This window comes from Amblyomma americanum, chromosome 6, assembly GCF_052857255.1.
Source record: "Amblyomma americanum isolate KBUSLIRL-KWMA chromosome 6, ASM5285725v1, whole genome shotgun sequence".
Classification (NCBI taxonomy): domain Eukaryota; kingdom Metazoa; phylum Arthropoda; class Arachnida; order Ixodida; family Ixodidae; genus Amblyomma; species Amblyomma americanum.
Window position 1 is genome coordinate 27,970,226 of NC_135502.1, and position 27,316 is coordinate 27,997,541.

At 44.6% G+C, this 27,316-nt stretch overlaps 1 protein-coding gene across 4 annotated transcripts; it reads left to right on the forward strand.

The window, feature by feature from the left end:
* LOC144136485 (uncharacterized) lies at nt 1-24,915 on the forward strand. Of its 4 annotated transcripts, XM_077668850.1 has the most exons (5): nt 195-323; nt 2,306-2,331; nt 8,608-8,762; nt 17,106-17,217; nt 22,615-24,915. In XM_077668850.1, exon 5 carries the CDS (start codon nt 22,643-22,645, stop codon nt 24,767-24,769), a length of 2,127 nt encoding a protein of 708 aa, XP_077524976.1. In that variant the 5' UTR covers nt 195-323; nt 2,306-2,331; nt 8,608-8,762; nt 17,106-17,217; nt 22,615-22,642; the 3' UTR covers nt 24,770-24,915. The 4 variants fall into 4 exon arrangements, with proteins under 4 accessions (XP_077524975.1, XP_077524976.1, XP_077524977.1 ...); XM_077668849.1 differs by lacking the exon at nt 17,106-17,217 and having other exon boundaries at nt 1-323; XM_077668851.1 differs by lacking the exon at nt 17,106-17,217 and having other exon boundaries at nt 7,096-8,762.
* The last annotated feature ends 2,401 nt before the right edge of the window (nt 24,916-27,316 follow it).

Genomic DNA, 27,316 nt, shown 5'->3' on the forward strand with positions numbered 1-27,316 from the left:
GATTTTTGTTTCCATATTTGTTTTTGCAGCACTTGGCGTTGGTTTTTGTGTCGAGCTTAATTCAAAACGTTGAAAGAAAGCATTGCTTATTACTTTGAATATTATTTCAGCGTTGTAATTAGAGCATTTTTTTTTTTAACACGATCCGGTTTTCTGTGACGAACATTGGCCTGCGTTTGATGCGCCTGCGCAGTACGCGTCTTCTCCTCGTCTCCTCGTTGGGCATCCTTCGCCATTCTGTGCGGACGTGTGGAATTCGTCTTCTGGCACTGTTGGGTTTCCTTTGACAAGACTGGGAACAAGGCCGTAAACGAATACGAGAGGTAAGGTTTTGTCAGATATGTTATGCATGTCAATGGTGGGTTTCTCGGTAACGTCGTTTTTTCATCGGCTGCCGGCGTCTTGCCCGGTCGTTATTGTTTCAGCCGGCCGCCATTGCTACGCAGTGGAGGCGGTTCAAGCTAAGCTCCTTGCTGCCGCCTAATCAGTCCCGTAGCGTCATTTAGGTGTGACATGCAGACGACTGTATGCTTGCCTTGAATGTATAGGTTTTTCGAACTGGTTGCTGAGCGAACGCTATCTAGCTTAACTGAATCCCATCCTGCTGAGTTTTTGTATACGGTTACTTTTTCTACCCGGGCGTTGAAGAAATGCAAGTTACGCTGATAGTACTGGGTTGTTGCTTACACTACACAGGCTCGCTGATTTCCACCACAGTCCTGTATGTTTTCAGCCTTTATTTGCGACAGCTGATACATGAGCCGAAATCGGACGCGTTTTAGCAGCTAAGCCTAACGAGTGCTTGGCGCGTCCACCGGTTGTGCTACTTGCCAGCCTGCCCATTGTTTTTCTTAGCGACGCGGACACGATGCGTAAGGCTGATTTGGGAAGCCGTGCTTGCCTGGTCATGAGTGTTAGCGTTCATGGGCATTTGGGATTGGGTTTGGCTTTTTCGAAGCTATTTGCACGAACAGGTAGGTGAATGACACCGATGCTACAAGGAAATGAAAATGGCGCAGGTAGTACCGGCGCCTCCGCATTTCTAAGGCCCGTTTCACATGCTGCGAATTCTGCCGCACCGACACTGCGAATTAGGTGACGCCGCAATGCGAATGCCGCTCAGTCCTTTCACATGCAACGCAGAACCTGCGAATTCGTTCGGTGTGAATAAATGCGGCAGTAATGTAACATGGAATGTGCTTATGTTGCAGTCGTGCGCACTTTTAGATACAAGGTAACATTTCGTATCTTTCTGTCAAAGTAAACAGTTCCGAATTATTTGAAAAGTACGATGGCCAAAGCCAAGCCTGACAGAGCCAAGCAGTGGTCAGTCGCAGAGCGAACACACCGCCGCTGCGAATGAATTCCAACCGGACGGAAATCGTTCGCAAGCCGTCTGCAAGAGCGGCGGCCCTCTCCAGCCGCAGACCGAATTCGCAGCATGTGAAACGGGCCTAAGGTGTAGGTTGCCCTTTGATGGTGGTTGAAGTCGTTGCTGAAAGATTAGATAAAGGTGTTCATAGGGACGGTAGTTGCTATCTAGGCTCGCTATATGCCTCTTGCTCCATTAAAGTCGGTGTAAGACATTTGGATTGTTAGAGCGGTGTACGAAGGTGGGAACATTTGTCCTAGAGTGCTCGAGCAGTGCCTTGTGGAAGAGAAGAAAGATTTTGAAGCAGGTACCGAGTTTCATGGGACAATACTTGCGCTAGAGAGCAGCCAGAATTCCATACAACCGTGAAGGCTCCAGCACCCTGCCGCTAGAAAGCAGCTGCATGAAGGTTATACTTGATCTGTTCGAGCACTCTAGACAAGCGTGCTCATCTTTGCACTGCTTTGCATTCAAAACAGTGCCTGGTAGCAGCTGCTTGATTCTACTGCTCTTGCGCAGAAGCAGAGCTACGTAGACCAGCAGGCTGGTTAGGCAGGAACGCGTTACCTGCAAACAGTCAGCTTCTCTCTGATTGTAGTCTGCAGCACGCCGCATGAGCACTTTGAATACCTATTAGCACTTCAGTATCTCGTTTCGGCACAAAAGAACCGTTGTATTTACCTTGCAGAGGGCATATTTGGAAGCCTTTGCTGAAGAAAAGAGAAAAGTGCTCAGAAATTGTATACAAAATAGAAAAGCACATCTTTGTGTTCTTGTAAAAGACATTCACATCTGTGTTCAAAGCTCTGCTCTTTCTCTGGGTAAGGGCCATTTTGAAACAAGTGTTAAATTTTTATTTGGGGAGCTTGTGAATTTCCAATATTTTCATGATGGCCCTAGTTAGTAGTTTAACAAAAAAAATATGCTTTTCAGGGTGGCCACCCCAGGGAGGACTTAAGGTAAATATGTTCAGCGCTGCTACCATATCTAGCATGTTGCACACCTATGTCATGCACCTGTGGTGTCACCATTTATTTCTGCTAGAGCTTTGGCTCGTCTGCCTTGAGAGGTAACTGTTTAGCCAGCAGGATTCAGAACTTCACTGGATCATTTAGTACTACTGTATTGTTTTTACAGTTTAATTACCTGAAGCCAGTGTTGCTTCGTAGCAGTAAAACTGCAATAGACAGGCACAGATATCCATCCTCAGAATGATGGCTGTCTGCCAAGATCAAGATTAAGTTACATTGGTACCATAAAAATACAGTTTGCTCGCTCTGTTTGGATTGAACTGCAGCCTTTGTTATATTGCAAAGTTGAGGTCAAATATTTGAGGCTTGGCTTATTGACATCTTCAATCTAAAAGTAAATTTTTTTGTTTACATATGTGGTTACCTTATCATTTTGTACTTTATCCTGTTGGTGAGGATGTATGGATCATCTGATTAGTAGTTGCTTTGCTGCTGCTTGGTTTACAGCTTAATAGAACCAACAGGCACGATCGAACTAAATGAGAGAACACTTCAGTCACGTGCTCTTCAGGCAGGAAAAGATGTGTGTGGTATTTTATATTGCTATGTAGTTAATTTATTACTCCTAGCATTTCACTGTCGTTATGAAACAGGCTATTGCCATCACAGTACCGTATCTGCTACCAATGTCTTTGCTGAGGTCAAGGACGCAGGTTTCATTTCCTGCTTTTTAATAGGCAAGGCGTTAACGCAACTCTGCCACGATCAGTGCAGAGCTCCAGGTAGGATCAAACAAGTGGAGTCCTAAATTATTTGATACCTTCACTCTGTCTTGAAACAAAGCCCTACACGGCAATGTAATTCTGAGTTATGCTATTACGTCTGTATGTTTTGTGTGCATATTATAGTGGCTTCTTGGCGGGCTGCTGTCGGCATCATAGTAGCTGACATTGATATACTATTTTCTTTTAACTGCGTGATGTGGAAGTTCATTTATGTTTTCAAAATTCTCCGATAGAATAATGCTGTCCAGTGGTTTAACAAAGTTATAGTTCTGCTCAGAAGCTAATGCAAAGTTACAGAATTCGGTTAGTACAGCTGAAGTTGCCTGTTATTGGTATGTATAACCGGCATTCATACTGGCCCTCAAATTGTATGTTCAAGCACAAGAAATGGAATGTGCTCCGAATAAACATTAATTACTTATAGCGATCCCTTGCTTGAAACTTGCTTGGGATTGCAAAGTTTTAACGCAGCTACAAGAAACAGAGCTTCTCTGTTTTGAGGAGAATGGTTCTGTTTAGTAGTTGCTTATTTGCAGGGGTTGGACTCTTTTGGTTTTTATTTTTTCAGAATTCGGCAGACTTTCTTCTTTCGGGATGCTGATTCTTTTTTTTTATTTTGGCGAATATAATTTTCGACATGAGATACGGACTTTTTTTCAATGACTGTGCTTAGAAAAAATTGCTACCCTTATTAAATGTGTCGCTCAGTTCAAGTGAAATAGCCGACAGACAAAACGGAAGTGGAAGTTGACTTCTAAGAACTAGGTTAATATGTTATTGTTGGGTTGCCAGGCTGCGTAGAGCACAAGGGCAGGGCATCACGTGGTCTGTGTTTGGAACTGCCGCTCAGTCGTCGCGATAACCAGAACGTATTTTTTGTGATGCCCGTTCACGGTTTCATGTCAATGTTATGCATTTGATTGACCTGATTAACCAACTGCTCTATGCAGGTTATGATAGTGAAGAAAGGACATAGCTAGAAGACTGCGAGGAGATGATGCTTCCCATTCTGCAGAGGCATGGAGTTAGCGGAGCAGTAGCTCAAATCGCACAAGTTCGCTGCTTGTTCTACAATACCATCGTCTCATCATGTCCCTGGATTCTCTATTTGCATAATTTTCAACTTTAAGTTAATGTAACTCGCATTCAGCAGCCAGCTAGCTATGCTTGCAAGTAAAAAATACTGACCTTTTTCGGCTAAAAACCAGTTTCGAAAAATGGATTTGGCGTACTTTTATCTCTTTTTTCCCAGATTAAACCGAAAAGTTCAACCCCTACTTATATGACATACTAATTTATTTCGTGAGCTCTAATACCTTCTACATACAAGCAGGTAACTAATAGCTGACCTCTTGAAGCAGAACATAGCTGTTCTATTCATTCTGTGCCACATTTGTTAAAAATCTATGTGCTTTGCATATAAGGCCCTTTATGTTTGGTTAAAAACCATAGTTGGTGCCTTTTTTGCATGTCATTTGTGGTGTAGCTTATCAAAAACCAAATGCTAGAAGCAAGCTGCCTGAGAGGTGCAGGTGCTGACCCAGCATCATCATTTCATCAAGGGCTGCACATGCCAACAATGGCCTGGTCTAACTACACTGATGTGTGTCTGAAGTGGCAGCTAGCGCATTGGACATTTTTGCAGTGCTCTTTTGTGTAATCCACTGCGGTGAATTGTTTGGAAAAACGATCAGGAATAGAATACATAGGTGTCATAGTGAAACAAACAGGTGGTAATATTAAATTATTCTCTTTGGAACCCAAATGGAGCACTTTTGCATAGAAAAAGAAAAATCTTTGTACTCAGTTTTCAACTTTGAACCTGTTTTTTTTTACCCCCGAGGTTTCAAAAAAAAAGAAAACAAAAAATGAAAGGCCCTATCTGTACTGAAGTGTGCTATAACTACGGTATGATTAGAACTCTGGCTAAATGCTGTGATTATATTCCTTAACACAGGACCAACTGTTCACCGAAAAGTTTGTTCAGGTCTGCCTGGTGGCTGGCCATTTTACTGTAGCTCAGGTAGCATTGCTAAGAAAGTTGCCAGGATTCTCGTGGAGACTCTAAGCTTTGCAGTCAAGTGAAAGAACATTTAGGGCTGTAAATACACTGGCAGGGTGGCGCTGTAGTTCTTGGCAGTACGTTGTTTATGCTGTCTACATGAGTAGTCAAAAGTAAACATTAATACTTTGTTTTTAACCCTAATGTTCCTGGCTACCTTTTTTTTTTTTTGAAACATTATCAGAGCTCGTCATTAGTGCAGCCACATGCAACTAAAAAGGTAACAAAGGTTTTTTTGAAGGATCTGTTTCAGTGTGTAAGTTTGCAATTAAAACATACTTTGGTATTGCTCATGAGAGGTAACATAATGCGTGAATGTAGGGCAGTTGTGGCACTATAAAAGGCATTTTTCAGACACTTGGACTTCAAGAACAGTTTACTAAAGCAGTGGAAATGGTTTATAGTATAATGCTTAATTTCCTGCTTAGTTGCTTACATTGGAGGGAGTTGTAATAGATTAATGTGTTCTGAAGCTATTCCATCTGCTTTGGAAGTGGGGGTGGTCGCCGAACCTTGGCTATTCATTGGGAACTAAAATGATCAAACATAATTCTTATGTCGAAACATATTTAATTGGGAAGGGTGGAGAAAAGTTTCAATGGTTGCACACTTGGTATCAGCTGGAAAATTATTTAAGTATATGCACAGAAGGTCTAATAAAAGTTGAATACTATATGAGAGTTTAAGCATCGTCCTAATTCATTTCTCTCAAATAAGTATTAAAGGGGCCTTGCCTTGCATATTAAGCAAGTAATCACTATTGCTTGTCTGTATAGTGCGTAGCATTGGAACTCAATGCTCAGATGTTAACAGAATGAGAATACTTGATCTGCAAGCTTGCTCACTTATGTCAGACTCTACATGGGACATATCACATGGGACAAATGATTCGAAATGATAAATGAGTGGGAAAATGGGTCTTGAGCATTTAATTTTCTGCTTGTAAAACAGGCGAAAAGAAACAGAATCAATGAAAGTAACACAAAAGGGTATACCATCTGCTACTTTGCTTCAGACCTGCATGGGAGAGAGCAAAGAATGCCAGTCAACACACCACACAGCCATAAAGGAACTGGAAGATCTTATATCGAAAGGATTATAAGCAGGGACTGTGATGGCATGGTGCGTTTCACCATGCTCCGATACTGCCGCACACCTAGTTATCAAAATGGCAGTATAAAGGTGTGTGGCTTCAGCATGGGTTGTGATCTGCCTTTTTGAGGCAAACGCAACACAAGCTTCTGCAGCGTGTATGTTTGATGCTGTAATGAGTGTAGTAACGACGAGCAGTGTTCAGTATGAGTGAAATGTTGCGCCTTCTGCCTGTTTTAACTATTCCAAGTGGGGTAACTTTGACAAGTTACGTGAACTTTGTGTGCAGGTCTCGGTAAATTATGAGAAACTTGTTGGAGCATAATTTTCTACTGTGGATTAAGTGTCACAAAGCTCTATTTCAAATGTCTGAGTTAGATTTTAATGTGACCATTTCTATTGTTGCACACTGGTGGTACAAGTGAACAATTTTTTCAAATAAGCAGTGATGTGGGGATCACTATAGACAAAGTGCATTGACAATTTTAGTCTTGACCTGGCTTTTTTTTTTTTTTCATTTTAGCTTGCTGACTCCTAAGGTGCATTTCACTAAACTGACAGCAGTGATTCCAAGTAGGACATTACTGGTTAACCAGAGCAATGTATGCACCCATAATGACCTTCTTTGTAAATGCCTAAGGAAGAGCATTAAAGCATATTTAGTTTAATATGTTTTCATTTTTGCCTAATGAGGTTAGCTATGCAATTCACATTAGACCTGGCCAGGATCCTTCTAGCACAATAAAAGGCAGGCCTCTTATATGCATGCTCTGCACTGCTTTGAGTCATGCAAGTGAACCTGTGTGTGTGTAGTGTGCTAGAGGCTTGGAGCAACCTGGAGGAGGTGCAGCATGAGCTTCCACGAGAACACAGAGCCACGCCAGCGGCCGCCCATCTACAGGCCCAAGGACCCGCCACCTGATGTGGCGCTTGATCGGAGCCGCATTTACATTGGCAATCTGCCTCACTCCGTGACCGAGGACGATGTGCGGGAACTGGTTGAGCCCTATGGGGCAGTGCGGGACGTCTTTGTGAACAGCCAGAAAGGCTTTGCTTTTGTCAAGATGGACAGTCCACAGAGTGCCGAGGCCGTGGTGACCAACCTGGACATGAACCTGAGACGAGGCCGGCGATTGCGTGTGACGCCAGCGTCCAATGCCAAGGGCAAGCTGGCCAAAGCGTTGGGCCATGGGGGTGCTGCTGTGCGTCCGCGAGACGAGAAACCGGGTGGCCGCTGCCGCCTGTTCGTGGGCAACCTGCCTGCAAGCACAGGCGAAGAAGAGCTGCGGCGGTTGTTCTCCGAGCACGGGGAAGTGCAAGAGACATTTCTCAATGCTGAAAAGGGCTTTGGTTTCGTCAAGATGGCTTCCTATGAAGCAGCCGAGGCTGCCAAGGCAGCACTCGACGATGCGCCTGTTGACGGGCGGCGCATTCAGGTGCGCTTCGCCACTCAGGGTACATGCCTTAGCGTGCGCAATCTGGGACCCTGGGTCTCCAATGAACTGCTGGAGAGTGCTTTCTCCATCTTTGGTGAAGTGGAAAGGGCCGTGGTCATAGTGGACGACAGGGGGCGCTCTGTTGGTGAGGGGATCGTGGAGTTTGCACGCAAGCCCGCAGCTCAGGCGGCCCTGAAACGCTGCCTTGAAGGCTGCTTCCTGCTCACCAGTGAGCCAAGACCAGTGTGGGCAGAGCCACTGGAGTACCGAGACTGGGTCCTAGGCTTGCCTGAACGGACAGTGTCGCGGCGAGGTCGGGGATATGCACGGGAGCGAGAGCTGGGACCACGTTTCGCACGACCAGGCACACAGGAGCATAGGGTGGCAGAGCGCTGGAAGCGCTTTCTCGACTTTGAAAAGGACAAGCGGGAAGAGTTAGAGAAGGTTCTCAATGAAGAGCGCAGGAAATTGGAAGAAGAGGTAGAGCGCTTTCGCAGGGAACAAGTGCTGGAACGCCCTTTCCCACCATGGCAAGATGGCCCTCATGATCAGTATGCCAGCTACCTGGGCTATGACACAGGCTACCTTGGCTACCCACCACAGTATGGTGCTGGCTGGAATCATCGCAGTCCTTACTGAGTAGCAGCCTCTCATGGGACAGTGGCAGGGACCTTGTGCTTCATCGGATCAATGTTGCCTCTTTCACTCCCCCATTTTTTTTTTTTTTTAATGGAATGGGGCAAGACACTGTACTGAAGTCATTACATACAGGTCAACATGTGACTGTTGCTGTGTTCTTTTCTGATTCTCTGTTAGGAGGCAGCTCGTCATGAGTTGCATTTTCTGTCTTTGCTGCAACGACACATTAACAGCTTGTTCTTTTTCTCAGGCAGGAGCTAAGCGTCTGCCAAGCCCAGCCAGCTGCTACTCTGCATCCGTTTTGAGTCAGTGGCACGCAAGCTGCGCTTAGCCTGAAGCGTTGCATTAGGAATCTGTGCTACTGTGCACCATCCTTGGCGCGTGTGAAGAAATAGATCTTTTTCGGTAAGATATACTGCCTTGCTTGTCACTTGTGCGCTTCTGTTTGCTTGGTGACCACTGAGTGACTGAGGCTTGAGTCAGCTAAAGACTGACTCGCGTGTCTGAAATGTAGAATTATCATCCCAGACATCGTAATGCTACGAGTTCCCATTTAAAGGGTACAGCACCCTTCAGCATATGATTTATATGCTAACGCTGCTTTGTGGTTCTGAAACAGTACTGGATTTTAAGCCGATTGGAAATGTTTTTTACATATCTGAGTTTTTTGTGAAGTCATTAAGTGCCATGAGCTTAGGTTTGCGATTGCAATTTTCTGATGACAGGGTCTGAATACAGTGCTAATGGATGCGGCAAAAAATATTGGCAAGTGTCGATGTTTAATTGCCTTACCCTGGCTCCAATGGAAAGTGTTACTGTGGTAACTTGTGCTTCAGCCTTCAACATGGAATGTATCCTCAGCTTGAAAAACACTCCTGCTACCTTTTCCAGTATACTTTTTCGTCCAGCTGCTGCGGTGGCTCAGTGGTTATGGCGCTAGCCTGCTGACCCGAAAGTCACGGGTTCGATCTCGGCCGCGCCGGTCGAATTTCGATGGAGACGAAATTCTATAGGCCCGTGTAGTGTGCGATGTCAGTGCACGTTAAAGAACTCCAGGTGATTGAAATGTCCGGAGCCCTTCACTGTGGCGTCTCTCATAGCCTGAATCGCTTTGAGATGTTAAACCCCCATAAACCATACTTTTCATCCCTCAGGGCTGATCTTACTACGCTAGATGTATTTCGCTCTATCTTCAACTGAAACCAAGCTACCATGCGGTTTCCATTTGCTTGCACTGGCCCTGATTCCTCCTTTTGAAAACGACGGATAATTCACCAAGTTTCATGTGTTACTGAAACCGTTGCACGCTAGAAATTGATGTTTGCGTTCTTACCTCAAGATTTACTCTCACCAGGCAATCGCCTGGCGGCCTCTCCTTAAGCTGGGAGTTTGTTGTACATCACATACCTTCACAAAATATTCACTGTGCAGTCTTCAGGCTGTCCACGTTGCTTGTGCCAAATTATGGAGCCATGCAACGCATTCTTTTTGTACAAATAAGTGTAGACTTGTCCGCAGTGTAGCATCAGGGGTGGAGGGAAGCGTCGGGGGGGAGGTGTTCCGAGAGAAACCCCGCGTCTTCCACTTCTGAAGCTTTCCCCATGTTGGTTTTTTCTCTCCACTTGCTAACTACAAGTATTCTATTTCTTTTTGTTGCTTCAGAATCACAATCGAGGCAGTTATCACTTGCAGTCCTTAGTATGACCACTCGCTGCATACACGAGTTTGGTCGTGTCTCTTACATAATCGCTGCATTCACATACTGTCTTTAGCCTTGCACCTGATTTTTTGTTTCTGCGTTGCCGTTTCATTGTACTGGACATTTGAAAAGGTTTGTGATGAGGGGGTTAAAGAAGCATCATGTCATCGGCTGAAAATGTTGAGAACCATCAACTTCAATTCAGTGTCTGTGGATTTGCTTGGATGCTCTCAGTTTAAAATGCTTAGGCGCAGTTGGCTTGTAAGCATCTTTTTCTCATTTTGCATCAAATAATCGTACTTGAGTTGGGGTACTAATTGGCACAGTTAGGGCTAAGCCCTAAGATTGTTTCCAAATCACTCTTTACTTCTGCTGAACTTTGTTTTGGTCATTAAATTGTCTTGTAAAAGCAACGAGGCCTTGCATCCATAAAAAGGTGCGATCGTTTGCTGCATTTTTTTTTTTTTTTTCAAACTGATTCTTTAGCACAAATATATTGCTCAGGAAGAAATGCAGTATTGGAAAAGGTGCAGAAGAGAATGTACTTTCAAAATTGTGATAAAATGAACAAAAAAATTTATACATATCCTGTCTCTCTATAATATTTGCAGCTGGTCTCAGTCAAATTTTGCACACCCATTGACTCTTCAGATTGAATCCTTGATAAAATGTGGGAGAGCGACTGAGGAGTGCATATTCTGCTAAACTCGCTTGTTTGCACTTCCCTATTAGGGAAGTTGATGCTTCTTGACTACGCAAACTCCTGCATATCTAGGAGACAAGATAGTATTGCTCGAAAAATTGCATGCCCTGCCCAAGCTCCAGCGCTCTTCTTTTAGTGCTTGATGTCTCCTAGCCTTTACTGCTGGATGCAGAGTTATAACCCCCCTCTGCTACAATGTATTTGGATGTGGCATTGCAACACTTCTGTTCCTATCAAGTATTTGCGAACACTATTAAATTTGCCAAAGCTGGTTGGGATCCTAATGAGAATGTGGACTTTGTGTCCCTGTCTCATTGCAAACTTGCTAGTGTTGTCCTAGATGCAACTTTGTCATTTATTTTCACAAGTATGACCTGTAGGCCGTTAGATTGATATGTAGTCTGTAAGCATGCCTACGGAGCTTCTTATCTTGTGGCAATCTTTAAGTTCTTACCATAGCTACTTGGGCCTTTGTATCAAGAATGTACTTGATTATTTATCTGTGTGCTGGAAGAGTTATAATGGTCTTCAAAGCACTAAACTGTGATTCGGGAGGATAGTAACGCTGACTTTTTGCTCTACTGACTTCTATTAGTTTACAAAGATTCGTGCTGTTTTTCTGTATATACGGTTCCTCGCTTATGGGATGAAAGGTGTGGGGCCAGGTGGAATCCCTATTGGGGCACATGTTGTGGCATTAATTTCTCCGGAAATGTTTTTTTCCTTTGTTAAATAACTGCCCAAAAATTTCTCTCCCAGGAAAATATGTAAGCTGCTCAGTGCTATGCTCAGTTTCTCACTGCAACTGCAAGTTGCTAGAGTCATTAAACTCATTTCATACTTAAGGTGCAACGCTGTGAAAGCTAGCGCACTTGTTTGCGCTGCCTACATCTGCTATCAAAAAGTTGTCCATTCCTTGTGAGCGAAATATAAGCTTTGCGTGCAGGCTTATTACATGATACATTTGTCATGAACATGATATAATGCGCTCTTACAGCTGACGACACACTGGCGCTTACTCGTGCCAGAGACCACTCGGCCACAAAACAAGTGCCATGTAAAACACCTCTTTACCTTTTCATGCGTACTACTTCAGCACCTTTCAAAGCGTTGCACCTTCTATATGAAATGGGGGACCGAATGTGAAAATATGCAGCAGAAAATTAATTCAGAATATGGTGCGGGCATGAGACGTTGAAATTGTTTAAAAGCAAAACTTGCAGAGCCTTTTTTTTTTTTGCTTATAAGTTATCAGTGCTCATATTTGCCAAGCTTGCTGAACATCATGCTGAAAACTGGGTTTGCATGTGCCTTGCACCTGCCCTTGTGCAGTGTTGAGAACTATTGAGGTGCTTTTGCAGCCATCTTGTAAGGCAGTTTTTTTTTTAGCATTCATCACTTTTTTTTCTTTCAGTGGAAAACTCAGAGGTGCATTGTTATTGCTGCACTGAGCCTGTTAGATTTATGCAATGGTTGTGATCGTCATGGTATTTCTAAAGCAAGCATAGAGCTTGACTAAACTCTGTTTTGGCTTTGCTATGCTTTTCTGTCTTGTTACACCGTAGCACGCTGAAAGTGAGAAGTGCATTGGAGGAGAAAATGAACACACTGCGATTTATTTTTATTTTTTAATGAATACTGAAGGGGCTCAGATATAAGGTGAGGTGTAAAAACGAAGCTCGTGATCTGCTCAAGCTTGAGGTCTGGTTTAGGTGGTGGCAAGTGCCCGCCACCACTCGATTAATGACGCATGAAAAAGTGCCTAGAGTACTGGACTGTACCAAGTGTTGCTTTATTTTTAATAGAAACTGTCAAAAAAATTTCGTACAGGGTGCTTCAGAAAAGCTTCTGAATAGTATCTAAAATAAAGCATTTTGAAATGCAAAGTGGTTTTGTGGTGTGGGGCCTCTAGCCTTCCGCGAAAAATGAAGGATACCAGCTTTCATGGAATTCTATTTTGCATTGTATTTTACTGTAGTCATTGCATAGGAATCCAGACGTTAAGCCGTCGGAATTCTCATAAAGCTGCTAATTCCTGGTCGCGAATGAATTCCTGCTGACACCTTGACATGCTTTTGCTCCATTTGTCCACCCCAGCAGGCAAGCACTTCAAACGCAGTGGCTGTGGTGACGAGTTCACACCATTCTTCTGGAAGAGCCACGATACTGGCACCCTTTGTAGCAAATGTTAATAGCAATGGATCAATTCCAACATTAGCGTAGTAGGTTCCAGTAACGACCGGTGTCTGCAGGTGACATCCTGTTGTGATAGTGGACCCTTTCGGAAAAGAGTAGCACAAGTGGGTGGCCATGCTTTTGTAGGGTTGGTCGCTTCCCACTTAGTGGCGTGGTCACCGGCAGAAGGTACCGAATGGTCGGACTGGAGGTTCAGGAGAGATGACATTCAGTTGATAAGGGGTATCGCATTAAAAGAATACCACTAGCCAAGCGAATAGAATTTAAAGGTCAATGAGATGCTGATCTACCATAGCTAGATTTTAATTATATTGAAAGCACATTTGGGGCATGGAAGGCATGCTCTAGAAATAACCTTTTGTAGTTAATTTGGGCATGCTAAATCTTCAATGGAATTTTGCAGATTCTTGAATCTGGCTCTGTGGCATTGAAAATTTTATGGCAGAAAAATTTAGAGGCACTATGATATTAGTGGTATCATATCAGCAACAGGTGAATTGTGTTAGCTAGTGAGCTATTTAACGAAATTTTTAGTTGATTACAATTAGACACCATTGTTATTGTTTGAAAATTTGTGCTGACCATTAGTAATAGCCATATTAGCGTTGGTAGCTTCGAAATTATGAACCTGCTCATAGCTGCCGAGCATGTTCAACATCAACTGCCAGGAAACCTATCAACAACGGACATGTGTCCTGTCTTCCTCTGTCCCAAGCATTGGCCCAAGTGAGTCAGGGAAATTGATGACGCATGCGCCCGAGACTGCACGAAATTACTCTGGTGTATGGGGCGGTAAATACCTACAATCCTTGGGATGTGCATGGTACAAAATGCCAAATGGCTAAAATCTGGAGCAAAAACCTCACCGTATATGTGCGTACTTCACAACTCTCCCGGATTTTGAACGAACCTCCTGATATTGCAGACATGGACTTATTTTTCCCAAAAATTGTCCACAATGTTGTTTGAAATAATTTTCTTCATAAAAAAAACCGTACAGTAGAGGTGAACCATGTGCTAGCACATGTTATATGGCTGAAGCCAATGCAACCATAGTTACTGCAGCTTCCACTAAATTTTTCAGCGTAAATATGGACTTACTTGTGCTTATACTCCGTTTCATACATCAGGTGCAACGCTGTGAAAGGTACGTTAGTAGTCCGGACAGGAAAATAAAGGGAGGCGTGTTACTCCGTGCTTGTTCTGGGGCCAAGTGGTCTAAGGCATGAGAAAGGTAAAAGTGTGGTGTCAGCAGTAAGAGCCCATTTGATCAAGTTCATGACAAATGTGTCATGTAGTAAGCCAGTAGACAAAGGATTCACTATGTTTCGCTCACCACAAAGGATGCACTACTTTTTGGTCGTGGATGCAGGCAGCGCAAGCTAGTGCGCTAGCTTTGACAGCGTTGCACCTGATGTATGAAACGGGGTATAGTCATTAGCCGCCCGCTTTCTCATTGGACTAATGCATGTTTGTGACTAACTTTTCAAAATGAGCGAAGTTTGAAAGTTTGGTTTTACAAAATGAATAGCTCATTAATGGCGCCGATCCTGCAGTGCAGGAGCTGCAGTGATGAATGCTCTTTTCGTTTAGCGCGTTTCTTCCAGTTTTTATGGTATGATTCTGGCCTGTCCACCGTTTTCCTCGCGATCCTTGGGACGTGTTATGAAATAGCACAATCAAGGCAGAAAAGGTTAGACACTGGGGGCATGTTGGCAGCTCGAAACCATCATGTTCTCGCATTAGATAAAAGGAATGACTCAGCATGTAGCCTGCGATATCATCTGTGCTGCTAAAAATAAGCATCATCGAAGGTGACACGGTTATGCACTTGCTCACTGCAAGCCAGGCACCCATTTCCAAGCCGATTTTTGGAGTAATGGAATGCATGGTTCTGTCGTGCAGTTACGTGGAGCTAAGACTGCAGCGCTAATGGGCTGTCCGCAGTGTTGCGTGCATTGTCCATTACTGTATTGAAGAACCTGCAGACAGCTTCTCTTTCAGAAATAATCTGCTGCAATTTCTCGCATTGCCCTGCGAATCTTGCAAACAGATTATCTCTAGACCCTCTCTACATTGTCTGTACCTCATGCAACATAAGGCTCAGAAAAATGCTGGCACTCAAAGTGCCATTTATTTAAAAAAGAACACTTAGACAATCGATTGTAAGAATTACCTGAAGTGAGAAAAAGTTGCTCTAAATGTGTACTGGTAGTAGCCTGGACACATTCCGTTCATGTGTCCTTGTCCTGTTATGGCAGGTTGGCAGGTACGTTTTCTGTTTTGTTTTTCGTCACGGAGGGGGGATAGCGTTTATATGCTTTCATGTGTGAGAGTGTATGTGCGTGTGTGAATGTGTTTTGTTTTATGAGAGGAATGTGCAGATATCATAAAGTCCTGAAGTGTTTTTGTGCGCCCACTCCATGCATCCTTAACACTTGGCCCTAACAGAGCAGTACGTTTGAAATGTCATTTTAGCTAAGCGAAGAAAGGTAAATCATCACAAGGGCTCCCCCTTATAACTTTTGCAACTACAACCAAAGCAGAAATTTTTTGCCCGCCATGCAAAAAAACAAATTGGTTACTTCTAAATAGTTCATAGTGACTTATACCATGTAAAACTAAACAGCTTAGGTGGTACACATTTTTTAACAAATTTATAACAAAGTTGAAGCAATGGCTGCCATTTTGGACCAGCTGGATAAGTAGCGCACTTCCGTAAAGCTTTGCACTCCTCTCAGCTTGTATGGGAGGGGAACAGAAGAGCCAGCCTGCTCGCACACTCCTGGGCTCGTATCCCAAGTTTCTGTTATAATTGTTACTGTCAATCTGCCACATCTGATTGGTCAGAACTGCAGATGATGTGGCAGCTTGAATGCATTGATTGGAAAAAATCTGACTGACGTCACTCGCATAACATATGCTTCATAGCAGATGCTCAAGGACCTTGGTGAGAACAGCCGATATGGCCAATGCGCTCTGCTTCAGTGTGAACTCATCTTTGTTACTGCGTTTTACGACGCCTCAGATGGCTATAAATTGGTACTGGCTTTCACTTTGTCTTGTCTTGCCTATGACAAATGGGATGGACAATCAATTTGGCTTGTTTTTTATTCCATTGGATGATTTGGTAGCTCCTAGGTGTAAAGAGCACCGGTTTGCTACAGAAATGGTTCGCTTCAACAAAACGAGATGGCGCCACTATAACCGGAGTTACCATCGTTTCTACGTTTGCATATGTTAAGTGATGTAACGTAAAGCATAATGTCCCTCAAAATGATTATGTTTACTATGTGCAAACATGAATTTGCTGTTCTAGAATCCTGTTAATTGTTAAAGCGCCCTGCATCATGATAGTGTGCAATGCCTGGCAGCATGACCCTGCTCATCATGTGCACGGATGGTCGGTCTTTTAGTGATGTGCCACTACATCGATGCGTTTCACATGCCAGAGGTGGTTCTTCGCCGTCCCCTCTCTGTTCTGAATAGCCGTGGCATGGTTGCTCTGCGTTGCGCTCGCAAGTTAGCTCGGAATCTAGTTTTCAGTCGTCAAGGGGCATGCATGTGCTTCATGCTATGGCGAACCTCAGAAAACTGTCTACGACGTCTTCAAATTCATTCATGAAGAGCAATGCAGGAAGATTTTTTTTTTTAGCACATCTTATATTTATTTAGTGGAAAAAAATTAAAAGCCTAACTGTGGCATCTCGCAGTTCTTGCAGTACCTGCATGAAAGGAATTGAAAACTTAAGTTACTGTCTGCAAAACTGTCCGATCACAGCAGCAGCTTAGCTTTAACGGTGCTGCAGACAAGTCGTCCGGCGTTTTGATGGTTCAGCACGGCAGTGAGTCCACGGCACAAATATTCCTCTCCGCTCCTTTTTTTCTCCTCAAAAGAAATACAAAATACAGTATTGTGCCAACAAGCTAGCTATCTTATTTACCATTGGCGATCGGCGGCTGCCATCTATGACTGCAAAGGCATGCGGTGTTGCGTACAGTGCAGAAAAGAGTAGCCAAAAAATTTTTATTTCCTGAAGTCCATTGGGTGAATTAAGCGGCTTTTGATTACCTCTTTACTGTGCCACCTAATGCACAGCTAATATTGTTGCTGAATTTTTCTTCTGCCGCGTTCCTTTTCTTGGCAAAGAGCAATAGCGCCGCTGGACGTTTTGCTACGCCAACCGCAACACAGTGACAACCTGCTGCAACTCGCAGTCGCAGCCGAACTGACATCCGCTTCCGCCATTTCCACCAATCAGGTGAGGCCGAAAATGACGGTATCGATTATGACGCAAACTCGGAATATAGGCCCTGGTTAAAAGTTTCACAAATGTGCTATATCTCCCACTCGTTAGCTGAACAAAGCGGAGGCTCAGCTGCGCTGTGAAAAACCTTTCTTCTTGTACCACCTTAAAGGCTGCCTGTGATTGTTTTGTTGGTTGCAATAAAATGCTTTCATTACATAGAGTAAAGGCTATTGAGCGGTCATGCCACACAGGAGTCTTCATTAGTCACTTAATAATTTAGAAATCTTATTTTTGCTACGACGTCCGGTGGCAGTCTCCCGCGTGAATTTTCCTCTTCAGCATCTTAAGGCACGTGATGTTAACAGTTAAGGGCTGTCGTTGGCTTACCGAAGACAGCAAGGATGTAGAATTCTAAATTGCTGTAGGCTGCTTTTATTATTTTCAATAGGAAAATTATCCATCAGTGAAGTAAGATGTGATGGGCTGTTCAAGTGAATGTGCTGCTCAAAAGTACCCCCACCCGTGCGTTTGTTCCACAAGAAAGCACTGGTTTCAGAAACGCTTGCTGGTTAGTGTATGAAACCATACCATGAGTGACTTTAGTATCAAAATTAGGTAGGGTGGGGAACAAAGGAGCTGAGCTTATGATTGTGGAGTGGATATTGGCATGAAATGGTTTTGGGCAGTGGGTGAGCAAATTCATCTGTGGTGGTGTAGGTGCACTGTTACATATATAACTTGCTAATATAAGCAGCTTCCGTACATACTTCCACACCGTTCAGTGTGCTTGTCAGGGCAGTTCGTGTAGCTTTCATAGCTCTCAATTTGCTAAGACATTGGAACAATCTGCTTTATACAGTTATTTGCAGTGTTTATCTGATGGAAACTGGCCCGTTCAACCGAGTGATCTTAGGGGTAAAAAAAAAAATTTCCAGAATCTTTCACAGTGCTATTTGATTTGGTAGAACTTCTTTTTGGCATCTGTTTCACCTCCATTGTGACACTACTACTTTTGAGGCCTTGTTTTTTTTTTTTTTTTTTTTTGTGGACGAGCGGGCACTTACTTTGCTGACACCCTTTCCTTTCAATGCGATTACCCCTTATGGGTGCTTGCCGAAAACTGCGGCAGTTCTGGCATATTTCGAGGTCATATCTTCGTGCATGGCTCGTTAAGCGTGTGAGATGCGGTGGGCCGTAATTCAAATTTTTAGAGTGGATGCCCAAGGTTCGTGCCATTAGAAAGTACTCGGTGAGACCTTTGGAATGCCGCGCAGATTTCTCATAACATGGTGGATGCAGTGGTTGTTAATAACTTTCTTTTGTGTGTGTCTACTCGTAATTTGGACGCGGGGGTGTAAGGTGGAAAATGAATTCTGCATTGATGCAGTTACTTAGGGCAGGAATTTTTATTTGCGTTTCTGATACATTCAGTCGGTGTTTTTTTTTTTATAGATGTTAACAGCTGTTTTTTGAAAGGTCATGGCGTCAGGCTAGCAGAAAGTTGTGCAAGAAGTTTTGAAAGCATTTCATGCTTAAAGGCCAACTGCATTGCCAATTTTTTCCCCGTAAAAATACATTTTTCGTGTACTATGTCAACAGAGAACCGTAAAAATGAGATGGGAAAGAAGCGAATGCTTCAGGGATCGCTTGCAAAAACTACGGTTTTTAAGCAACTATAAAAACGACCGCCATTATTAAGTTTTGGAAATAATGTAGAAACGGACCACTCAGTCCAAATAGGTGCTGTTCAGCCCCATAGTGGTGTGATTTGGGAGGCTTGTTGCTTCCCATAGAAACCACAGCGAGCAAGCTCGCGTTGCATGTGTTATTGGGAATGTGAATGCCGACAGAATTTAAACGTTGCTAATGAATGTACACAAGCAGAGATCTCCGCATGTTTCAGGGCATGTGCTTATGAACCGGCTCTCTAAGAAGTGTAGAACTTTGTACCTGTTAGTTTTATGACGTATGCAACATATTAAGATACAGTGTAGCCGAAGCAAGATTTAATTGCAATTGGCCTTTTTTTATTTAAAATGCTTTATGCTTTGCCACTGTGATAGGGGCCATTGGTTTCACATTTCATTGAAAGCCTTCATCAGCCGTTCTCTGGAGAGCAAGGCTAATTTTCAAGAAAAAAAAATAGTGGCGAGTGGGGAAGCCTTTTGTGCTCCTTTATTTCAGTTGTAACTTTTGTACAGTTCTCAGCTTCCTAATCCTTCAGAAGTTAAGTTGATGCCATGTTTCTCATTCCCTGTGAAGTCGTCAGTAATGTGTGTCGTGAATTAGCTTGGTATTGCGTAATTGGTCTACTTCTCTGAAGCATCTGAGTAGGCTGCTTGTGTAAAACAAGGTCCCATTTGGGTTGTGTATGCATGAATGTGCCTGCAGTGATCTTTCTTTCCATTGCACCACTGTTGCTCATTCATATAAGCCACACGTGCTGTCGGTAATCTTGGTGCCGATTGCACATGTGTTTGTATTTAGTAAATTATCTGAGCCACATTGGTGCAGCATGTACAATAGTCCACACACCTGTCTAGAGCGCTTGATTGGCTCACTGTGGAGTATACCTCAGCCATTTACGAGTGCCCAAGAGCTTGAAACAATACCTTATCATGCATGCATATTTGCATAAATTGTGTTCTCTTCATGTCTTTAAAAGCTACCGTAAAAACCGGAATACAGGTTGAACTTCTTTAAAAAAATCCATGGCATAAAGTAGACCCCCGTCTTATATGCCAGTCATTGGCGGAAAAACTACGGAAGTCTTGCAACAATGGGCGGCTGAAGTCAACAGCCTCCATCACCATTGCTATCAGCAGTGGCGTGGCGACGTTGTGGCACCTTCATTATGTGTTTCCATTGTTGCAAAGCTATTTTGGTTAAAGGCTGCTTTTTCACATTTTGTTTCAAAATGAGCGGAACCAGACGGCAATTCACCGTCGCCTCCAAGAAAGACTACTGGGTACGCGGAAGCTCACGGCAACCTGGCGGCAAAGCGCAAATTAGGAGTTTCTGAAAGGGGCATTTGGTACTGGCGGAGGCAGTAGCTGCGTATTACAACTTGCAGCAACCAGAAAAAAACATCATTCCGTGGGCGGACCACAGAGTATCCAGAATTGGAAGGAAAGGATGCGGAGTTCATCCGGGAGCTGCGTGCAAGATCGCTGCCTGTGACTGCTGAATGCATCACGTGAAAGCGGTAGAGATCACGGCACGGAGCGGCAAAAGAAGTGAGAGTAAGCGCATGTGTACACATACGCATACCTAGTTTTCGCCGCTCCTTGCCATATGATATGATAAGGTGCTGACAAACACGCAGGTCGATGGGCGCCCAATACTGTTTAAAAATTGGCCCGGTGTACATATGAGCAGCATTTAAATGAAGATAAATACTGTCGCCATTGTGCAACCTGTTGAGTCGCATTTGTTTCAAGGTAAGGGTGACTTCGGTACCTTCTCTATTGAAAAAGATTTTTCATTTTTAGGATTGGTTAGTTGGGGGGTCAACCTATGTTCCGGTCCGACCTATAGTCCGGTTTTTAAGGTATATTGGGTCTGGGTATGCAGCCGCAATGTCATAATGCCCAATAGAGCGCACCGTTTGAGCGTTCTAGACAGGTGTGTGGACGACTGTACAAGTGTCTTACATGTAATGCTCTCTTACAGTTCTTTGAATTCTGCACTGCTGCAGTTGCATTCCTTACTGTGCAGTTTTAGTACATCTCTTTAAATGCAGTAATTAAAAATCTTGCGTGGTCAAAAGCTTGACGTGATCGCTGGCAATGTAGTTGTAATGCCTTTTCATGGATAGAATCTGGGAACTTAAATATGCTGAAGTTCATGGTGGTTATTAGAGACAACTAGTTCGAGATTTTATTATACCGGCTTGGTATTCACTTTCTTATATTTTTTTCGGTCTGTTATCACCGACGTCAAATATCTCCTGTGCTCTTCTATTGACCATTAGTCAAAAATGATGCCTTAATCGGCGAGAAAAATACATAAATGCACTTAACGCATCATTGCATTTATTGTACATCAATTGGTGTGGATACTATTTTGATATTGTTTTAACTCTTTTCTTACTGCAAGAAAACGTGCCTTCAAGGTGGTGTGCATAAAACAACTATTTTCCCATCAGTTAAAAATTAGGTATAGTTTGCTGTAGCACATCATAGCTTAGCTAGTAGTTTTCTTTTTAATAACATTAAGAAAAAGGGTATAGTGCTGTCAAAAAAAGTTGTCAAAATTTCACTAAATATTGACAAAAAGATTAAATATATTCCGGTAAAAAAACTGAATAAAGAACCAAGAATGTGTATGCGTTACAATGTCGGAAGTGACTATTCAAAGTTTCAGTACTCTTCGTGCTATCTTTCCCATCAGTAGAAAAAGACTTGTGCAAAGCGCTTTAGGCTATTCCGCAGTGCACTGCTAAGGCCCAGGCCATCTTGGAGACAACTTGCTCCACTTCACTGCTGGTGGCACGGAATAATTCAGGACATGTCCGGTAGCATGAGAGAGGCTCGGAAAGCAGCGAATATCCTTTGTCAACGGTGAAAATGAAGGGTGGGCACCTATCTGTATTTGGGCAGAGCGGAGCAGCCATCCCTGTTATAGCTAAAATCGAACGAATTGACTTCATTTTTCCGCACAAAGTTGTTGTTTGCATCTACAAACACAAATGTGGATGCTGTGGTATCTGGAGAACGCCATTGCTCAGGAGAATCTGTGTGAGAAGAGGACGCTACCTTGGATGCCATGCTCACCGTGATGTGATGGCTGCGCATTGATATGTTTCGCGAGGAGAAACATGCTCATCATGTAGCTTGCGAAAGAACCAAATCGGAAACTGAAGTGCAGTTTTTGGCGTTTTACTAAGAGGAGGCTTTACTTGACCAGAAGGGACCTGGATTGCACAGTCATTCAGATTTCACACTTTGAATAGGCACGGTAAGGAAAGAGTTAATGTGGATAAAATTCTTGAATTGAAGGAAAGCCTGGGATTCATGACGCCAACGCACTTAGTGCGCCCTACACAGTATAGTAGCCTGCTTGCAGTTGGAGCACGTGGCAGTTGGCTGTCAGACATGCAAATTTTCGGAGACACCAGTGATTGTCGTGCATTTGATTTGCGTCATTGGGTATGGGAGTTGACGCTCAGGATAAATACTTCTCTGTCGATCCTGGGAGATCTTTTTCTTTTCGGAATGCCGCCTGCAGTCTTCATTGCACTTCCCTTACTTGAACAAAAAAAAAAACTTGTGCTTTCTAGTTTATCAGGGCAGTGCAAATGAAATTTCTTGCAAATGCTGCAGCATGCTAGAGCAGCGAGGCGTGCAAACACCCGGAGTTTGTCAGTCTTAGCAGTGTGTTTGTCTTTTTTTATCACCGTGTCTGCAGAGGTTTCGTGTGCCGATAGCGAAGTTAGATGTCTGGAAGACGTGGCTCATCATCTTACCCGCCGCGGCACTCGCCATACGGTGGTGGACCAAACCGCTATGGCAGCGGTGGCCGGCAGTACGACGATCGCAACAGCCATTATGGCCAGCATGATGGTGCGCGTAGCCCTCACCAGCAGAGTCAGCAGGACAGTCGGTATCCACCCAAGTCAATGCCACCACCCCAGCAGCAGCCACGGCAACAGACCACCAAGCCTTCACCGCAGCCGCAACAGCAGTCGCCACGTCAGTCTCCTCAACAGCAGCAACAGTCTCCCCGCCAGCCGGTGCAACCGCAGACGCCACCACAACAGTCGCCTCAACAGCTTAATCACCAGCAGCAGAAACCACCGGCACAGCAACAAAAGCCCTCTCCCGCGCAGCAGCAGCCGGGGAAGAAAGAAACGCCACCAAACAGCCAGCAGACACCATCGGGCACGAAACCTGCCCCTAAGGTGGAGCCTCCATCTCCCAAGCCTGACCAAAAAGGTTCACAGCCGGCCACAAATGCATCTGGTGGTCAGGGTATGCCTAGTGCTGCAGCCAATGCCGCTCCCAACGCCACAAATGCAACCAATGCCAACAGCAGCAAACAAGGTGGCGAAAATGCTGAGAACTGCAAACTTTTCGTCTCAAATGTGCCGAATGTGATGAATGACGAGTCATTCCGCAAGATGTTTGAAGAGCATGGAGAGGTGCGTGACATCTTCCTCAACAAGACGAAGTGGTTTGGCTTTGTGTTGTTCAAGACGCATGAGCAGGCAGAGAAGGCACTGCGGTCCCTGAATGGCACCGAAAAGCATGGCCGGCGTTTGAATGTGCGATACGCAACACAGCAAAAGCCTGACCAAGGCGGTGCCCAAGGTGGGCCCGGTGGTCAGCAGCAGCAACAGCAGCAGGGACCGTACGGCCAGGGGGGACCGGGCCAGGGCATGCCACCGCCGCCAGCACAGCCCGTCAAGCGCAGTGGAGCACGTTGCCGCTTGTTTGTGGGCAACCTGGGAACCAACATGACTGAAGAAGAGTTCCGGCGCATGTTTGGCGCGTTTGGAGAGCTGGTTGAAGTGTTTTTGCACGCTCAGAAAGGTTTTGGCTTTGTCAAGTTTGACCAGCGGCAGCAGGCTGAGGCAGCCAAGGCTGCACTGGACAACACGCCAAATGAAGGCCGCTACCTGCAGGTCCGCTTTGCCACGCAGGGTTCATCACTCAAGGTGAAGAACCTCAGTCCATATGTGTCCAACGAGTTGCTGGAGGATGCATTCTCCATCTTTGGGGAGATTGACCGTGCTGTGGTCATTGTGGACGACAGAGGCCGGTCAGTGGGCGAGGGCATTGTGGAGTTTGCGCGCAAGACAAGTGCCATGGCTGCTCTCAAAAAGGCTACGCAGGGCTGCCTGCTGTTGACTGCGTCACCGCGGCCAGTGCTTGTGGAGCCACTGGACTTGCGTGACGAAGAGGATGGGTTTCCTGAGAAGAACGTTAACAAGAACAACCCACAGTTTCTTAAGGAGCGTGAGCTGGGCCCACGTTTTGCAGAGCCGGGTACCTTCGAGTTCGAGTTCTCAAGCCGCTGGAAGAAGCTTTTGGAACTGGAAAAACAGAAGCGAGAGTTCCTTGAGCGCGAGCTGGAAGATGAGCGGCGTAAATTGGAGGAAGAGATGGAGTACTACCGTTATGAGCATGAAACACGTCTGCTGCGCGAGCAGCTGCGAATCATGGAGGAGCAGAGCAAGATGTTTTTGCATGAGCGAGAGATGCGGCTTGCTGAGCAGAAGCGCCGCGAGGAGATCCGCCGCCAGGAAGAGCTGGTTTTGCGCCAGCGTGAAGAGGACATTCTGGGCTTCCCACGGCGTGAGCAGGCACAACAACCAGCAGCCAGCATGGCACAGATGGCTCCCCAGCAGCATGACCCAATGGCTACAGCGGCTGCGCAGACCAAGGCAGCTGCTGCTGGCATCGAGGGGGCCACTTTTGTCAGCACATATGACAGTGGCGCACGTATGTCACGGTTTGACCAGCAGCAGGCACCACAGCCCCACTATGGGATGCAGGATGACAGCCGCCGTGCTGTTGGCGATGACTATGCGGACAGAGATCCCAAGCGGCGCCGCTACTGATAACTTAACGGGCGCCATTCTCGTTTTAAAGCAACAGCAGGCCAGGTCGTGTCACATTCACCTTTTCTTCTCTGTCGTCTTCTTGTAAACATTGTTTTACATTTCACTGTCAGCCTGTCGGCCATTAAACATAGTTCAAACACCAAGCAAGCGTCTGTGTACGCGCCTGTTTTGCGCACTAGTGGCTCGCGGCAGTGCCAGCTGGCTCTTATGGCAAGCACTGCTGCAAGCGCATATCGCATCAATACTCACACCTGTGCATCCATCTGGGCTGTGCCCTGCCACTGTGTGCGCCTACCAGTGAGTAGGAAAGAAGGGCATATGCTGGACAGGCTGCATGCTGGAGCACTCAAAGGAGCCTTTGGTCCTTTGTACACAGTGGCTATTTGAAGTTCTGAGTGGTTCCATTCACTTACTGCGCAATTTAGAGGCACTGACAACAGACACATTTCTAGTCGCTGCCAAGAGGAGAAACTTGTTCTGGAGAATTCTAGCGAACATTGGATTAACGTCATTTCCACTCCAGTCCATTGAGCCATCTGGTAGTCTTGGCTTAGAGCTAGTCTTGTTCTCTGAGGAGTGCAGTCCTAAATTTCTGCCTTGACTTTGTCTTGTTACAGTTAGGGGTTGGTGGCGGTATATACTATATTGTTTGCTGGTACAAGGCGTCACTGTGGCAGCTGAAATGGACTTTTCTACAGTTTTATTTTATGTAAACGGTTTCACTTTAGTATGAATTATTTGTAAAGCCGAACTTTTTTATACTACCTTGTAACAAAGAGATAGTCACTGCAGAGGCAAATGACATTTTACTTGTCATTGAGCGTTCTTCTAAATCGGTAATGTTTAAGTGCTTGCTTTCACTTTAAGATGCAGGATTAGTGCTCCAATCACGTGCAAGTTGGACACAGTGGCAGCTGTTGGCTCCCATATAATGCATTGATGTAACCTGCTCATAATCATGTACAGCGAGCCCTCGTTTGCTTAAATTTGCAGATCTCGAAATGTCATTTGTTGCAAATATTTCATGCTTCAGGATGAACTCAATTAGTTGTGTTTGTTACTGAGTATCAATTTTTCCCGTCAAAAAAAAAAGGCTATTAATGAGTGGTTCGCTTGGAGTGCTGCTTTGCACTGCTCCTTTGGCTTCGGCGGGCACTGCCTCCACTTTGAACAAGAGGGAGACACTGAGAGGGGGCATGTGCAAAACAGTGGCCTGTTCTGACATCCCCAATCCACTTGCTGGGTTGGAGTTTGCTACAACGGAAGTGGCAGCAGCCAGTGCCACGTCGTCCCAAGTAGTTGCATGCTTCATTGGCTGCGTTCCCTTCACTGCCATCCGCTTGGGAGGACTCCTTTGATTAGTTAAATGCTCGACACATATTGGGTTGCAATACAAACAAGGGCTTTACGAGTGATAAGCACATTGAAAATTTCGGTATTTTATTTCACCCAAAATGTTCCATTTTTGCCCCTTCATGGCCCTTGCTGAACAGATCTGCCTGTGGAGATCAGTACGATTGGTAATATGTTTGAGAATGTAAATTAAGCCAGCTACCACCATTTATAATTGTGAACAAAGATGTAAAGTAAATTGAAGGATTGGCTATGAGTTCCACAGAGGATGTCGTGATGAACCTACCACTTGTTGAATTCGTTATTGGCTGCTACTTCGACAAATATGCAGTTTATCATTCCATCCGTACGAGGCATTCATTGAGGTTTTTTGTGAGCAATTTACAAGTGGCCCTTGCATGATGCTGACAGAGTTGAGAGACAATTTTCTTCATTACAAAGGGGATGCTGGGGCTAACAGTTCGGCACAAGGCCCCATCTCCAATTGGTTGAGTTGGGTCTGTTTTTTGGGTGAAGGCTTCGTGGCCAGGTTTGAGTAAATCCTAGCAGGTCTGGTGAGCCTATCTGCTGTGGGCAAGTTGACTGTCTTTACTTGCTTTTTAAACTTTATTCATGCCTTGGAATTAGGTAGGGGCATTCACAAACAGTGTGCCGCAATTGTAGAGACAGTTTGCATGCTCAGATTACCCTCTTTGATATTTGGTACTTTGTGGTGCTGCTATCCCAATCACCTTCAAACTTTCACATAAGCACAGTTATTGCATCTTTGTGGTCTTATTTGGGCTAACTCTACCTGCCCCTGTTTTAAATGGGCCTCTTTTGTAGTCTTTTCATTGTCCTGTGGACATTTGTGTTGTTTGTTTCTTATGCTTCATCAGCTTGCTACAGTAGCTTTTGAATCATTTTTCCGAACTGTTTGGTTTTGTCGTCTCTACATGCCTTGTAAGGTTCTATGCATAAGTGCAGTTCCAAGCTATTTGGTTCTAATGTAGCATGTTTGACCTCTGTACCTCTAGCTAAAAAGAACAACGTTAAAGAACCCCAGGTGGTCGAAATTTCTGGAGCCCTTCACTACGGCGTCTCATAGCCTGGGTCGCTTTGGGACTTTAAACCCCCATAAACCATCATCAAGGTCAAACTTCTGCTCATGATATGTATAGCTCATTTGCATTTTCAGGGGTCTTAAATTTA